Source organism: Pristiophorus japonicus, chromosome 1 (assembly GCF_044704955.1).
Source record: "Pristiophorus japonicus isolate sPriJap1 chromosome 1, sPriJap1.hap1, whole genome shotgun sequence".
Classification (NCBI taxonomy): domain Eukaryota; kingdom Metazoa; phylum Chordata; class Chondrichthyes; family Pristiophoridae; genus Pristiophorus; species Pristiophorus japonicus.
Window position 1 is genome coordinate 532,036,970 of NC_091977.1, and position 18,155 is coordinate 532,055,124.

An 18,155-nucleotide genomic window follows, 5' to 3' on the forward strand; every position below is an offset into this window, starting at 1 on the left:
CATAATGGAGGGACACCATCAAGGCTGAGCAGAGCAAGAGAGAAAATGAGATTAATCAAGCTGCCATTGGGATTTAAAATTGCAGGAGGAAAGGAAGAATGCTAAATAATTTTCCGAAAGATTGTTAATGGATCTGTAACTGTATGGTGGAGTCTATGGATATTTAGTTGTCCTTGTTTTTGTGATTCTCTTTGATTTTTGATGGCCCACTTCTTTGGCTCCTCAAATGTTCCATTTTGACTCATCTTTTTTTTATTTTATGATTGAAATGCTCCCAAATAAATATTTAAGTTTTCAGGCTGCTTGCAACCATTTCTATTTATTCAGGCAAGTTGAGATCATAGCCCTGATTGCAAACTGGTGCTTCATGTTCTACTTTAGTCTTCAAAAGATACATACTATATTCTTTCCACCCAAAGATTCAATATTATGGTTTCAATTAACATTACCGATCAAAATGTTTTCATTATCTTGCAGCGTCTAAATTTAGAAGGATGTGCGCGCATCAAGATTAACAATAATTTTCTATCATTGATTCAGTCTCCATACACAATTAGCCCTTGCTGTATTTCACAAAGAAAACTATCCACTTATAAGCAATTTGCATCGCTGTGCTGTCATTTTCACTCAAGTGATTTCCCCCCCACTCCCCATCCAGTAGTGCGTAAGACTGAATGGAACCCATCGCTATTTGTCTCTCGCAATGGCAAAACTAGAAAAAACTGCGTTTCTTGAGTTTCAAATACAGAATTCCCTCAAAATATCAGTGCCAGTATAGAGCCAAAAGAAAAAGTAATAGAATTTTGGGTTTTATAAATAGCAGCATTGAGTACGTGTAAATTTATGCAAAACATTAGTTATGCCACCGTTTTAGTACTGTATACAATTTTGGGCACCCTATTACAGAAAGCACATTAAAGCCACAGTGAGCTTACAGGGCAGATTCACCACAGTGATGTCATGGATAGGAAACTACAGTTATGATCTGTGACACTGGGACTATTTCCACCAGAAAAGAAAAGGCAAAAAAGGGATTTAATAGAGATATTTAAAAAATGTGATCGGCCGACCCCTCCACTGACTTTAAATTGTCAGACTGCTTGTCCGAAATCCAGTGCTGGATGAGCAGAAATTTCCTCCAATTAAATAATGGAAACTCCAAAGCCATTACTCTCTGCAACAAACTCCATTCCCTCAATACCAACTCCATCCCTCTTCCTGGCAACTGTCTGATCCAGACTGTTGGCAACCTTGGTGTCGTTTTTGACCCCGAGATGAGCTTCCGACTACATATCCGTGCCATCCCTACTTCCACCACCATAACATTGCCCGAGTCCGCCCCTGCCTCAGCTCATCTGCCACTGAACCCTCATCCATGCCTTCGTTACTTCTAGACTTGACTATTCCAAAGCACTCCTGGCCAGCCTCTCATCTTCCACCTTCCATAAACTTAAGCTCATCCAAACCTCTGCTGCCTGTATCGTAACCAAGTCCCATTCATCCATCACCCCTGTGCTCGCTGCCCTATATTGGCTCCCGCTCGGGGAATGCCTCGGTTTAAAAAAAATTCTCATCTTTGTTTTCAAATCCCTCTATAGCCTCGCCCCTCCCTATCTCTGTAACCTCCTCCAGCACTCCAACTCTCCGAGATCTCTGCGCTCCTCCAATTCTGGCCTAGTATGCATCCCCGATTTTAATCGCTCCACCATTGAAATTCTCTCCCCCTCTCCCCTCCTTTTACGATGCTCCTTAAAACCTACCTCTTTGACCAATGTTTTGTGCCCCAATATCTCCTATGTGCCTCGGTGTCAAATGTTGTTAGATAATGCTCCTGTTACTACCTTGGAACATTTTACTACATTAAAGGTGCTATATAAATGCAAGCTGTTATTGAATAGAGAGGGTCTATTTCCTTTTGTTGGGGAGTCAGTTACGAGGGTGCATCGATTAAAAATAGTCACGGAGAGTGTGGAGAGAGCTTTGAAAGAAATTCTTTAGGTAGAGGGTTGTTGGAGCTTGGAATGGTTTGTGGCAGGGAGTGGCTGAGCAGAGACCATTGCATCTTTTAAAGGAAAATTGGATAAATACTTAGAGGAAGATACAGGGCCATGGGGAAAGAGCGGGGTAGTGGGATTAGTTTTGGATTGTTCTAGTAAAGAGCCAACACACAGTCAGTGGGCCAAATGGCCTCCTTCTGACCTGTAAACATTTATGCATCTGTGGTTCTAAACACTCCACAATTCAGATCTCCTCTTCAACTTCTCATGAAAAGAGTACCATTAGACTTCATTTGAACCACCTATATTCAACATGCAATAAGGTGGGAAAGTTCATATCAAAGGGCCAATTTACTGATGCTGGCTGAAAGGGCATGGAATCGCACTGCTGATGTAAGTTGACCTTGCTGGATTCAGCATGGCCAGCTCATGAATATCATTTAAATATGCACTGCATTCGTCATTATATCTAGAAAGCAGCAGCTGGTTCTCTCAATTCAAAGCATTTGCTTTGTTTAACTTCAGGAAATCTGCCAGGTTAGCAATGGAAGATGGACAAAGGAATGTGCCTGAACTTTGATGAGTTCCTTTCATGATGAAAGCTTGAATGTTTTGCCCAAGGAGCCACTTGTGGGAATGATCTGAGCTCTATCATGTCAGTTAATCAGAATCAGTATTTTCCGTGGGCAGTGCGCTGGGGAGGATGTAACTTGGTGATTTCACATTGCTGGAAAGCTCATTGAAGCTTACTATGCTGATAGTTACTGACTGCCGAGTTACAGAATTCTTATCACGAAAGTGCTTATCATGCTTTCAGCTGACTGAATAGAGTTTGTGAATATTGAGGACGAGTCAACTCTGACCTAACTGTGATCCGCAACTCAGTATAGAATAGATTTGGAAGCGGACAATCTAAATGTCCTTTTGACTTAATCCCCCCGCTCAGGACAGGTACGTCAATAAGTTTGACATTGTTCCTTTTTATGTTATCCATCCAGCTTCTAAATTTAAAGATCAGGTTAACCCTGTTACATTGTGTCCTTCAGAGAGAGTCAAGAGGCCCCTGTCAAATGAGTGTTTATTACAGCTACTGCCACACTGATAGGAAAAGTAGAAGATAATCTAGAAGATAAAAGACGGAGCACAGCAGCTCAAAGTTCATCTACTGTAGAATGTTAGTCTCCAGAAGAGTTTTATCTGAGATGTGCCATAATAAACTTAATATGAATTCTGTATAAAAATGGAGAGCAAAACAATTAATAGAAACTTGCAGATACACTGATCATTTTTATAGACAGGAGAATACAACCAATTGTTTCTGTAAATTTCAGCTAATGCAATGTGAGAAATGGTTACAGAACTCACTTGGCTGTTTTTCACAAGTAGAATCCTAAACCACAACATGAATAGCAAGTACTCAGTGTACATTCCAGTGGAATAAAGGCACCATAATTTAGCTCAGAGGTCTTGCAACAAATGTTTCCTGTAAAGCTTTGAAACTTTTTAGAATCAGTAGAAAATCTTGTGCCTTCTGTTGCCCAGGCCCCAAGCTCTGGAACTCCCTCCCTAAACCTCTCCGCCTCTCTATCTCTCTTTCCTCCTTCAAGACGCTCCTTAAAACCTACCTCTTTGACCAAGCTTTTGGTCATGTGCCCTAATTTCTCCTTGTGTGACTCAGTGTCAAATTTTTTGTCTCGTAATACTCCTGTGAAGCGGCGTGGGACGTTTCACTACATTAAAGGCGCTATATAAATACAAGTTGTTGTTTACGTCATGTGAATGAAAAAAAATAAAATAGAATTATGTTCATTTCTAAAGGATGGATAAATTTTTGTTTTTAAGATGGTGTCAAAATCTTCAAATCCTGGAATAAAATGTGCCTTTTCACTATTTTAGGGTTGTAGTGCTTGTTGTTGGCCACTAGAAGCTGCCAGCAAGTCATAATGCTTTGGCAGCCTCTTGTGGTCCTAATTGGTAACACAACACTGCATTTTCCGACTTGTTCATTGCACATTGAGACAACATTCTCTTTTAGCTGTTCTATATTGCAACAACCATATAATTATTGAGTCGTGCAATTTTGTCCAAAGGATCGAATAATCTCATTGGTGTCTTGGAGAGCTTTGTTCCACCACAAGTTTCGGAACTGATTCAAAGTTATGGCAACATAGAGTTCACATTGGAGGCTCACAGGGGAAGGAGCTAGTGCTGTAGTAGTTAACCACAAGAGGAATAAGATCTGGTGGTGAAAGCAAAGAAGAAATACTAACCAATATTTTCCACGATTATCATAGCTTTGAACCAAATGGGAATGGAAGTTTGGACTGACTCCCAGTTGAAGTATGCTATTTGTACACAGTTTTCATGGTTAGTTCAGCTATTGGTTTGGAATACATATGTAATCAGAATGGAATATTTCATGTAGCTGAAAATTAAAGGGATAGAAACAATTGTCAGAATAGGGGAACAGAAATTCTAATGTATTTGTAAAGGCTCAAATGATCGTCCTTTGCCAACATGAAAGGGAAACGGGGCAGGCAATATTGAAGGGAAAGGTAGCCTCTGTGCCAATCCACAGCACTATCCTCGTAGGTCAGATTTGGAGCATGCTTGCAAGGTGTTGGAGTCAGGTCACAGATTAATCATCAAACAAAGCAAGGGTTTGTTCATCGGTTTGTTCATCTCTGTCTGCAGATGTGGATAACTGCTGAGTGGGCACAGAGCGCCTCTAGTGCAGTCTGACCACCTTGATATCCATTTGTGGATCCTTCCCTCCTTCCAAACACTTGGTGTAGGGGGAATTCCCATTGGGAAACCCATTGGTTCCAGTGATGCACTGGGGACAAAAATGAATTACAACAATTGGAATAAATGCTCATGAGTACCTTGGTTTACGAGATTGATTAAGCTCACTGGATTGATTCCTGGGATGAGAGAGTTGTCCGATGAGGAGAGATTGAATAGATTGGGCCTGTACTCTCTGGAGTTTAGAAGATTGAGAGATGATCTCATTGAAACATATAAGATTCTGAGGGGGATTGACAGGGTAGATGCTGAGAGGCTGTTTCCCCTGGCTGGAGAGTCTGGGACTAGAGGGCACAGTTTCAGGATAAGGGATCAGCAATTTAAGACCGACGTGAGAAGGCATTTCTGAACAGAGTTGTGAGTCTTTGGAATTCTCCAGCCCAAAGGTCTGTGGATGCTGAATCATTGAGTATATTCAAGGCTGAGAGGGATAGATTTTTGAACTATAGGCGAATCAGAGGATATGGTGATAGTGCGATAAAGTGGCATTGAAGTCGAAGATCAGCCATGATCTTATTGAATGGTGTAGCAGGCTCGAGGGGCCATATGGCCTACTCCTGCTTTTAATTGTTATTGGCTGCGCTGTGGCCCCCTCTCCCCACAGCCAGCAATCAGTGAAATCAGTGAAAGTGACGAAAACTTGGGCTTTTCCGCGGTAACATCACTGTTAAATACCGTAATATCACTGTTAAATACCTCATTAAACTTTAGACCTTGTTAAATCAGGTGTAACTGCTGTTTTAGCAGTGTATTAACTGCTAAACAAGGGGTATGGAGAGAAAGCAGGAATGGGGTACTGAAGTTGCATGATCAGCCATGATATTGAATGGTGGTGCAGGCTCGAAGGGCTGAATTGGCTACTCCTTTACCTATTTTCTATGTTATAGCCCTGAAAAACTAATTAAAATTTTGTGGAGTGTCAAATTATCCATTATGATAAATTACAATTTATAAGAAACTTAATTTTTTTTAAGTTTGTTATTTTTTTCAGGTTTACCTTATCCCCATGTGAGAGCCCCAATCTTTGTTTTGCTCTCTCTAACATTTTTAAGAAGTGGGCATAAACGCAGCTTTTCATTTCCTGCTTCCCTGTTTGAGAATATTCTGCATTGTAATTGGCTGCTCAGACAGCTTATTGGTAGCACATCAGAGCGCTCTGGAGATTCCCCACCATACTGCACTGAACTCACTTGCGCATCATAAAAGGGAAACTTCTTGCCACTGATCGTCAGATCTTTGTGGGCAGATTTCTTCGGGGCCAGGGGCCAACGCCTTTACTTTGCCACTGACAGCAAATTCCGGGCCAGTGTGTTGTGCGGAGAGAGATTTGGAAGAGAAGCTACTAATTGTGGCCCTAGTGAAAAGAGGAGTTACTTCTGGTAACTTGCAGAGTTTGACCAAACTGATATGGTATGATGTGGTGTTGAAAGGATTAATAGAAGGGGAAATGATTACAGAATTGCAGGCTCATGACATAATGAGCAGTGAGTCGGCCTAGTGGATGTTACTGAACAAAACATTCAATTCTGGCCTCCTCTATAGCCATTTAGGAAAATGATTGGTACAGTAATCTCAACATAGACCGTAGAAGGCTTATTTGTATCATCAGTACACATGTGGCGTCTAATCGTTAGCATTGAAAATTGAGAATTTGAAATGATATGTAGAAATCGAGATACTGCTGACTCAGCAACCATGCTCTCAGAAACCTGAGATCCAGTGAGAGTCATTATTTAAGTGAGGAAATGATCCTGGCACTAAACAGCAGTCTGTTGGTTTTATCTGTTTGGTCAGGAAGTGCCTTTGGTTCTACTAAGCAGGTCAAAAATGGAAAGCTTCTCTGGAGACTGATAAACAATAATAGATAAAATAAAGAATGAAGTGCTCAATGAGGTTCAGTTTGCACAGAGGAAATTTAATGGGAAACAGCTACATTGGTAGCAGATGGACTAGTTTCCTGAACCTCATTCCTGATAGAAATTCTAGAGCGGTAAAAAAAATCTGTACATCAGATTTACTGTCAGATAGAGAAGGTGAATAAAAGGATTTGTTTATTTGACTGCACTAAAACTCAGATGATTCTGATTTCCATGTCCAACTGATTTTTTTCCCCCCTTCCTTTTCTTTTTAAAAATAGGCTATTTTTATGATTCCCACCAACCCACCACCAACATTCCGGAAGCCAGAGCTCTGGTCAGATGAGTTCACGGATTTTGTCAAGAAGTGTCTGGTGAAGAATCCGGAGCAAAGAACTACTGCCACACAACTATTACAGGTTTGGCAAAAGGCTTTTCAGCACGTCTTTGTTAGTTTTATATGGGGGAAATAAATTTTGCAGATCTGAATTCTGTACAATTTGTAAGAAAATTGCAGCTTTAATCACAAAATCGGCACGGAAAGGGTAATTTTTCAAGGCTTGACCAATGGATATGGGTCAGAAATCTGGGCACGCAGACTCGCACACACACACCCATCTTCAGCACGTCTGATTTGAGATGGTTGTTTTGGGCATTTCTATTTAATCACGCTACCTGCATATGGAAACTCATTAACATACACAAGTTATTATAATTTGCTCCAATGCGAAGTTCAGGTGAGGCTCTTCCCACAGCAATAGCCTCCCATTTAAAAACTGAGCACAGCAAGTGCAAGTGCTGATCATTTTACTTGAACTTTTCTGGCTCCCTGGTGCACAGTCATTACTTTTGCTGTGCATTTAAAGCGAAAATAGCTCAGCAACACAAGTAGCATCAAATAAAGTTAGGAGGATCGGCCTTGCTGTTTTAACTCTCATACTATTGCATGGTAAAGTTGAGGAGAACCACTTTGTGATGGGCAAGCATCTGCAGGTGAAAGGGCCTTGCCACTACCCTATGATCCCTGTGTACGAACCACACATCTGGACATTGTCCTTGTCCTTGGCACCTCCACTTTACTGCGGAGGCGATGACCGAGCTATACTATCTGATGCAGCCTCATACAGTCAAAGCTGAGGACTAAGGCAGCTTTTCTTGTTACTGTCAAGCTCACCATGGCATTAAGCAACGCAACTGGATTCTTCCATAATACTGCAGGAAACATGTGAAGTTGACGCCCATATTAATCAGATGACTGATGTTATGTTTGCTAGGAGAAACACATTTATTACTTTCCCAGTGGAAATGAAATACTAACTGGAGAGGATACAGAAGTTTTTTAACCAAGAGTCAAGAATATCATAGAAGAAATCCATGTATTTACAGCCCAGTTGGCCCAACTGGTCTACGCTAGTGTTTATGCTCTACACAAGCCTCCTCCCACTCTACTTCATTGAACCCTATCGGCATATCCTTCTATTCCTTTCTCCCTCGTGAGCTTCCCCTTAAATGCATCTATGCCATTTGCCTCAACTACTCCTTGTGATAACGAGTTCCACATTATAACCACACTCTGGGTAAATAAGTTCGTACTGATTTCCTTATTGGATTTATTAGTGAATATCTTGTATCTATAGCCCCTAGTTTTGGACTCTTTTCCCCCTCCCAGCACAAGTGGAAACATCTTCTCTACATCTACTCTATCGAACCCCTTCATAATTTAAAAAAAATTCCTAAAAATAAAACTACTTATGTACAGGTGACTAGTATTTGCATATGTTACTTATTTACCAAATACTATATTTCTTTGCAGACAGGTACAGGAAAATCAGCCATGATCAAAATGAATGGTGGTGCAGGCTGGAAGGGCCGAATGGCCTACTCCTGCACCTATTTTCTATGTTTCTATGTAATATAGTATTGGAACTTTATCTTCACATCCTCGTTAGTCAGCGAGCAGCGCCTCCATGTCTGAAATCAGAGAGGCAAGCTTTGCTAACATGAACTATGAGGTCTGTGTTTTATAAACTCTTGAAGTCTTGTTCAGATGCAGACACAAATTTGGATTTGTTGCAACTGACAATTAAAGTGATCCAAAACAGCCAGCATAACACTTGAGTTATCCACTCCAGTCGCATGCCATGAGTAAGAACTTCCATGTCTTGGCATTGGTGCAGGTCTGGGCTATGAAGTCTAACATTTTCCCAAGTTGGGTCAAGCAGCTTGATGTGGATCTTTTATTCGGATTCAATCTAGATAAATGGTCGGCATTTGAATCTGGCAGGTAAACTGTATGTCCTGGCAATGTAAATTGACCTGTGGACAACCACAATGTAAACCCTGATGGACTGCATTCAGTTTGGATCATCCTGATCTCCTGAATGGGATTATGTGGGGTTGGCACTATAATTGGGATATGAATTATTCTAAATAGGAGTCTTTGAAGAGCACTGGTGAGTGGCTTAACAACAATGAGAAGATTATAGCGAGTTACATCATTTGGCAATTGCGTGCTGTATCAGGGTGATAAATCATCATCAGATGTAAGTTAGAATACAAACTCACCTCATTGTCATTTTGATCCTAGCCTGAATGCCAGTGTAAGCACAAATCAGGAATGACTTAGAAATGTCACTTTAAATGGCATTCAGTCAGATCTTGGCAGCAAGAGAGGTTAATATGATGGTTTCACCGCATTACTCATCAACCTGGTGCCTTTGTGGTTGAGCGGCTGATGATTGAGATCTGCTGTAGTGTTGACTTGAAGTTGGGAGAATGCAAACTTGAGTCATGTGGGGTGAATCCACTCATTCAGATGACTTATTAGAATGGTGTGAAAAAGTTACATTGACCACAAGAATGAACACATTTGTTGGAAAACCAAATCAGGAATTTTTAAAAAACACAGAAAAAGCTGGAAACACTGAGGTCAGTCAGCCTCTGTGGAAAGAACAGACAAGTTAACGCTTCAGGCTGAGCTCTTCATCCAAAATTGAAAATAAATGAATAAGCATCTTAATAGAATCAGAAAAAGAGAGGTTGGGAAGGCAACAATTAGACTAACTGGGTGGAAGTGTCAGTGTATTCAAGAGGGAGTTAGATATGGCCCTTACGGCTAAAGGGATCAAGGGGTATGGAGAGAAAGCAGGAAAGGGGTACTGAGGTGAATGATCAGCCATGATCTTATTGAATGGTGGTGCAGGCTTGAAGGGCTGAATGGCCTACTCCTGCCCCTATTTTCTATGTTTCTCTGGCATAATTAATAGACGATGTAACAAATCATCTCGTCAAGTAATGGAGAGAACCATTAAAGACATTAAACAAACCAAGAATATGTGACTAGCTAAGGAAGTGAAGGGCCTGCCCAAGGAAAAGAAAGAAAATGGGAGAAATGGAAAACGGGTCCAAATTTAAAACCAAACATGCTGGCAAGGAGAATAAATAGACCATCAACAAGGGTGCAGTTCCTTCACACATTCATCTCTGCATTCTGACAAAAGGCCTCTTCCTCATTCACTATGCCTTGTCACTCAGTCAACCCCCTCCCCCCTCCGCAACCCAAGACTGACAGACACACCTGTTATAAAGAAAATTAAGGGTATAGCTAAAGTCTGAAGTTACTGAAGTCAATATTTTAGACCACATGGCTGCAGAGCACCTAGAAGATAGGTAAGATATTGTACCTGATGCTTGCATTGAGCTTGTTTGAAATAGTGTAAGTGGCCAAAAACAGATAAGTCGGCATGAAATGGGAAGAGTTCAAGCCAAGTGGGGTGTGGGGGTTGGGGGAGGAGACCACAAGGAGGCAGGATCACACTTGCAGACAGAACAGAATGTTCAGGAAGCGTTTGTTCTTCTTGGTATAGAGGCGACCACACTGCGAGCAGCAAATAAAGTGTGCCACATCAGAGGAAGTACATGTAAATTGCTGTCTGACACAGAAGGATTGTTTAGAGCTCTGGACAATGGTGTGGAAGAAGGTTAACGATAACTTGTTGCAGCTCCTACAGTTTCATAGTAAAGTGCCAGGGGAAGGATGGCTAGAAGTTGGGATGGTGGAAAAATGTACCAGGGCATTGCAGTGGAAGCAATTTTTCCAGGAAACAGACAGAGTAGGGGAAGATATGTTGGTGGATTGTAGATTGTGGAAGATGATCTCATTGGAAATGATGGCTTCAGAAACAGAAGTCCATGAAGGGGAAGGAAGAGGCAGCGAATGGAGTACAAGAAAGTAAGGAGTAGGTGGAAATTGGAAGCAAAGTTACTGAAATTTTCAAAATCAGACAAGAGCAGGAAGCAGCATCAAAAATAGTCATCAATGTAATAGAAGACGATGTCAGGGTGGGGACCTGAGCAGGACAGCAATGTGGTTGACTCTTAACTGCCCACTGAAATGTTGCCACACCACCACCTTCTCAAGGGACATTTAGGGATGGGCAATAAATGCTGGCCTTGCCAGCAACGCCCACACCCCATGACTGAATAAAAAAAATCTTTGAACAGAGTGTTCAACACATCCCACAAAAAGACAGGCAGTGGAAAGTGAGTGGAGATAAAAGAGAAATTGTTCAAGGTGAGAATTGTTCAGATTGGCAGAGGCTGGTGGGGACTGGTTAGGCTGCTGTTCAAGGAAGAATGGAACGCCCACAAACTGTCCTGGTGAAGGATGGAATTGTATCTATGGTAGAAAGATGATTGAGGTTGAAGAATCTGAAATTATTAAAGCAGCAGAGGGAACTCTGAGCTCGCATATGTAGCTGGGTAGATACTGAATGGCGTTGAGGGGGAAGAATAGTATCAAGATGAGTGAAAATATAGTTTAGTGGCAAAGGAACAAGTCAGGATTCTTGACTGCTTGCCAGCTGTTTCATATATGGTTATGTTTTGCAGTTTATATATTCCCAGAAGAAACATTTGACAGCGGTATTACTTGTGACATTTGAGTGTTGGGCAAAATAATAATGTGTGCATAACAGAACATTCAAGGATGTGGAATCTGGTGGAAAACTCAGTTTTGGGCTCATTTAATTAAACATAATTATTACAAGCCTTTGAATGTCTCAGTTGTGCCCTGATTAAAAAGAGATTGTTTTGAATTACTTCCAGGCGTTTTATTGTTGAAAATGTTTCACTGACTACATCATGAGCTTGGAGCATTGTGTGAGTTCATTAGTGAGGGACAAGAACTCCATAGCTGCCATACCCATGTGTTTAATTATCTTTCTCTTTGACTTGAGTCAAGTCTGTATCAGTAGAGGGAAAAAATATGTTTGACTTTTCTTGATGGTGTTTGTAGAGTGGCTGGAGGTTAAAGATTCCCTCTTCTAAATCCTAATTTGAGTATATTTACTCCCTCTATTTTATTGTAGTGCAATTTGCATCCATGGTCGAAAGATGATTGAGTACTCAGCGATGGCTCAGTGGGTAGCACTCTCGCCTCTGAGTCAGAAGATTCTGGGTTCAAGTCCCACTCCAGAGACCTCAACACATAAATCTAGGCTGACACTCCAGTGCAGCACTGAGGGAGTGCTGCACTGTTGGAGGTGTGGTCTTTCAGATGAGATGTTAAACCGAGACCCCGTATGCTCTCTCAGGTGGACGTAAAAGATACCACAGCACTATTTCGAAGAAGAGTTAGGGGAGTTAATCCCCGGTGTCTTGACCAATATATATCCCTCAATTTACATCACCAAAAAGGATTATCTAGTCATTATCACATTGCTGTTTGTGGGAGCTTGCTGTGTGCAAATTGGCTGTTGTGTTTCCTACATACTTCAAAAGTACTTCATTGGCTGTAAAGTGCTTTGGGATGTCCTGAGGTCACGAAAGGTGCTATATAAATGCAAGTCTCTTTTTTAAATATAGGAGTCAGTCGTCACTGTCCTGTTTCCCTTAGTTGAGAGAAAAGGATTGTCTGTGGCACTGAATTCTCCACTATCATCACTGCTGCTCGTTGATCAACTCACAGGAGATTGGATATGTAGCATAGCAAGAGAAGTAATTAATTCCGAATTCCAGCCACCATGGCCTTCCTATACAAAACCCTAGTTATACCATACCTGGAGTACTGTGTTCAGTTGTGGGCACCACACCTCAGGAGGAATATATTGGCTTTGGTGGGAGTGCAGCGTAGGTTTCCCAGAATTATACCTGGACTGCACGGGTTATTATGAGGAGAGACTACACAAACTAGGGTTGTAGTCCCTGGAATTTAGATGGTTCGGGGGTGATTTGATTGAAATTTTCAAAATATTAAGGGGAATTGATGGTACGATAGTCTAGGACTAGTGGACATAGCCTAAAGATTAGAGCCACATCTTTCAGGAGTGAAGTTCGGAAATACTTCTATATGCAAAGGGTGGTAGCAGTTTGGAACTCTCTTCCACAAACAGCAATTGATGCTAGATCAATTGTTAATTTAAAATCTGAGATTGATATAGATTTTTGTTAACCAAATGGGGCAAAGGCAAGTATATGGAGTTAGGTCGCAGATCAACAATGATTTCATTGAATTGTGGAACAGGCTCGAGGGGCCAGATGGTCGACTCCTGTTCTTATGCTCCATCGCAATGTGATGACTAGCTATCTGGTTGAGAAATAGTGATGGTGGTTGGTGGCTGTAAAACTTTATTCTGCAATCATTTGACTTAAAGCATTTACATAGCATGTTATCAAGTTTCCCAAAAATGTCCCGAAGTGTTTCATGTACACTGAATAGTCATGAAATAATATTTCATCTCTGATAATGCAGAATTGTTTTGTATTGCACTGAGGCATCAGCCTGGAGTTTGTGCTCAAGTTTTGTAGTGGAGCTTGAACCTACCTTCAGACTTTGAGGCGATGAATGTACCAACTGAGCCAAACTGATAGTTAGAGTCTAGCTTAGATGCCTATTGTTTTACGGTCTGTGCATCTAAGCCATCACATTTGAGATGGGTTTTTATTGCAGTGCCCTCAGATAAATGGGAATTTCCATATTTAATAGAAATCCTGGCTCAAATGTCTGTACAAGCAGAAACAGGTCAAACTCTCAGAATCTGTGTGTTTAGTGATGCCATTGGTCCTGACCACTTAGAATTACATAGGATGACATAGGATATATATCACAGAAACAGGCAATGCCGGTGGATTGTCGGAAAGGTTTTGACAGCGCTTTGCTGATAGCTAATACCAATGCAATTGTCTCTGGAGACATATTTCTCTCTCTAGAGACAGTGGGAGCTCAGGCACCCAGGCCCAGCAACCCTGAAATGAATACCACACCTGTTGACTGGGGCAGAGTGCTCAGATCGGCCCAACTGTAGCAGCTCTCAACAAAACATTGGCACCAAAGTTTTACAACCACATATGGTTGTAATTGAGACTGCGTTCACCAAAGTCATGGATTCCATCCTTGTGATTGTGAGTGCAGTGTACTATCATTTTATGTTGTCCCCCTCTACGCCTCAGCAGCATTTGTTATAGTCGACCACACACCTTTTCCGCTGTCTAGCTCCACAGGACTGTCCTCGCAGTCATCCATACACAGCCAGTACATCTCTGACAATTAGTTCTCTTTGCATCCCTGCACAGTCATCTTCAGAGTCTATAAAAGATCTCGATCTTGGTCCCCTCTGCAACCTCATCTTCATGCTGCCGCTGGAGACGTCTTCCGCAGGCAGAGGTTCAGCATCCTCGTGTCTCTTTGTCACTTCCTTCAATTTCACGACCGCCTCTGTGTTGTCAAATTGCCTGTCTGATATTAAATGACTGACAGGATTCCAGGCCCCTGATAATGAGGGGTAAGCCATTTAGGAGAAACTTCTTCACCCAGAGAGTGGTGAACCTGTGGAATTCTCTACCACAGAAAGTAGTTGAGGCCAATTCACTAAATATATTCAAAAGGGAGTTAGATGAAGTTCTTACTACTCGGGGGATCAAGGGGTATGGCGAGAAAGCAGGAAGGGGGTACTGAAGTTGTATGTTCAGCCATGAACTCATTGAATGGCGGTGCAGGCTAGAAGGGTTTCTATGTTTCTATGTTTCTATGTTTCTAATGGGAACTGCATAAGTTTGGCCCTGTTACAACTCAACCTCCATTTTGTTTCCTCCTCTGCCTTGCTGCCGATCAAAGAACTGACAACAAGCTCTGACGGTGACGTCACTGAGCTGTAAAAAGACAATGGCTTTGCGCATGCTCATGCATTCAGCATATGTACAATAGAGGGGGCCTCCGTACTAAGGTGCAGCCGAGAGACAATATGAGCGAATCTGATGAAAGTAGGATATTTGAGTGTAGGAACGTGACCTCTGAATCATGTGAAGGGTCTTTTATAAAGACTGAGCAACTTGGCTATGGATTCAGAACCAGTGTTTAAAATGAAGGTACAAAGCAGAACAAAATGGCACTTTCCCTTTTAGTACTAAAATGGGCCCATTATGCCTCAATATAATGTGGTTCAGTGAAAGAGGGAATATAATTTAAGCAAAGCAAAAGTGAAAACCACTGAAAAAGTTAGTGGAGAGAACTGAGAATGTATACTGGTTGAGTAACAGAAAGAAATAACAACACAGCGAAAAGGAGAAATACATAGTACAGAAAGGAGAGGAAACACCGGGGACACCAACAGGGCAAATCATGAAAATAAACAGTCGACAAGAAATGGATACAAATGGTGAGATAATATTACTTGATGTCAGGGCTGTAACTAATTGGAGAAATGTAGCCTGTAGTCTCTGACCTTGGACCACTGAAGTTTTCGACCCCTATGAAGTGTTGATGATTGTCTGTTCGGGAGCTATTGCCATTGAGGAAAAATATATGCGTGATTAAGTCTTTTAGGCCTTGCTACCATGCATAAAACTTAAAGACACACAGTTAAAGACAAACCATTATAACTAAATATTTGGAGTAAGCAGTAAAACAAAAACATGGAATTCCCTTCCTTAATCTCTCCAGCTCTCCACCTTCCTGTCCCCCTTTGAGCCTTCTTAAAACCCACCTCTTCAACCAAGCTTTTCAGTGTCAGCTGTGGCTCAGTGGATAGCACCCTCGCCTCTGAGTCAGAAGGTTGTGGGTTCAAGTCCCACTCCAGAGACTTGAGCACAAAAATCTCGGCTGACACTCCAGTGCCGTGTGGAGGGAGTGCTGCATCCGTCTTTCGGATGAGACGTTAAACCGAGGCCCCGTCTGCTCTCAGGTGGATGCAAAAGATCCTACGGCATTACATCGAAGAAGAGTAGGGGAGTTATTCCTGGTGTCCTGACCAATATTAATCCCTCAATCGACACTACTTAAACAGATTATCTGGTCGTCATCACATTGCTGTTTGTGGGAGCTTGCTGTGCACAAACTGGTTGCCATGTTTCCTACATTACAACAGTGTCTACACTTCAAAAGTACTTAATTGGCTGTATAGTGCTTTGGCACATTACAAGGTCGGGAAAGGCACTATATAAATGCAAGTCTTTATCTTCCAAGTATCTCCTCCTTTGGCTCACCATTCATGTTTTTTGCTCTTGCACCTCTGTGAAGCACCCCGAGAAGTTTTTTTTACATTAATGGCAAGCTGTTGGCTAATTGGTAAAGTAAATCTTTTTACCATTAATATGCACACTAAGAACAGAATTTCCTAGTAAAATGAATGGCAGCTTTTTTGATAATGACTTCAGTTACTAATCCGTTTACACAAATGTCCCAAACAATGCAGACAAATCAACAAAAAATTTAATATCCTCATATAAACTCTGCATAGCTATCTATAATATGTTAAAGATCAGATTTGTGTGAAATACCTGCACCACATGACTTCCTATTGTCATTTTGTGTTATACATTTTGTGTCAGCCCTATCTCATTGTAATTTCACATATCCTCATTTATGGCTGTGTCTATTTCTACTAACTGAAAGGCAGCTGTTTCTCTGATTGGCTCTCCATTTTCACATGACCTATTGCTGATTGGTCCCCTTGGAGGATAAGCAACACCCTGAAGTTCCTCTGCAATATGTAACTGGAACCGCCCAGCCCAAGTTCTGAATGAATTTCCCTTTTGTAATTCGATCCATTTTGACTTCAGAAGCCACAGAGGATCGATCTTCCCCAAAAGCCACCAAGTTCCGGCCGGTCCATTACCCCAGCATAAATGCATCCCTCCGCCAGCTGAAGACCCTCACCCCAGCATTTGTGCTGCCTCCCACAGCCGAAGTCCCTTACCTCAGTGCAAGACCATACGTCCCCCACCACCACCCCCATAGCTGGGGAATTGTGTGTGATTTATTGGGTATGAAGTGAATAGTGACAATGTCGTGACTTCTGGATTTCATCCACCCCAATGATGTTCCCTGTAACACACACACACCGAGCTTGCACACGCCACGGGGTTGGAAGAACGTGATCCGTCTTCTCTGAGTTCCCTCTCTCCCCTCTGATCCCCCACCCCCACCTGTATCTCTCCCGCCCCCCCTCCCCCAAGATCGCTCTTTTTTCTCTCCTCCCAAGCTCTCCCTCACCCACCCCTCCCAGGCGCTCCCTTGCGCTCTCTCTCCCTCCCCACCCCCAAGCTCTCGCTCTCTCTCCCCCCAAACTCTCTATCTCTCTCTCTCTCTCTCTCTCTCCCCTCCCCCCCCCCCCCACCAGGCTCTCTCTCTCTCTCTTTCTCTCTCTCCCCCTCCCCCCCGACCCGGCTCTCTCACTCTCTTTTCCCCTCCCCCCCCCAAGCGCTCGCGCTCTCTCTCTCTCCCCAAGCGTCGCGCTCTCTCTCACTCTTCCCTCCCCCCCGCCCCCCCTGCGCCCAGGCACACTCTCTTCCCCCCAAGCACTCGCGCTCTCTCTCTCACTTCCCCCCCCCCCCAGCTCTCTCTCTCTCTCCCCCAAGCTCTTTCTGTCTCTCTCTCCCTTCCCCTCCACCACCTCCCCCAGGCATTCTCTCTCTCTCTCTCTCTCTCTCTCTCTCTCTCTCTCTCTCTCTCTTCTCCCCGCGCTCGCTCTCTCTCTCTCTCTCTCTCTCTCTCTCTCCTCTCTCTCTCTCTCTCTCTCTCTCTCTTCCTCTCTCTCTCTCTCTCCTCTCTCTCTCTCTCTTCGATCTCTCTCTCTCTCTGTCTCTGCACACACTCTCCCCCCAAGCTCTCTCTATTTCTCTCTTTCCCCCCCCCCCCAGCAAGCTCTCCCTCTCTCCCACTCTCTCTCTCTCTCTCTCTCTCTCTCTCTCTCTCTTCTCTCTCTCTCTCTCTCTCTCTCTCTCTCTCTCCCTCCTCCCCAGGCACACTCTCTCCCCCAAGCGCTCTCTCTCTTTCTCTCTCTCTCTCTTTCTCTCTCTCTCTCTCTCTCTCTCTCTCCCCTCTCCCCTGGCACACACTCTTCCCCCAAGCTCTCTCTATTTCTCTCTTCCCCCCAAGCGCTCTCTCTTCTCTCTCTCTCTCTCTCTCTCTCTCTCTCTCTCTCTCTCTCTCTCTCTCTCTCTTTCCCCACCCCCCACCCCCCTCAGTGCTCTCCGCTCTCTCTCTCTCTCCCTCTCCCCC

The 18,155-nt window shown here is 42.8% G+C and overlaps 1 protein-coding gene across 1 annotated transcript in view; it reads left to right on the forward strand.

Moving 5' to 3' along the window:
* The window catches only part of stk3 (serine/threonine kinase 3 (STE20 homolog, yeast)), a 598,462-nt gene that overhangs the window by 341,361 nt on the left and 238,946 nt on the right, over positions 1-18,155 (forward strand). The window contains exon 7 of the mRNA XM_070877027.1: positions 6,940-7,077. Coding sequence (XP_070733128.1) covers positions 6,940-7,077 — 138 coding nt within the window. The remainder of the gene's footprint in view (positions 1-6,939; positions 7,078-18,155) is intronic.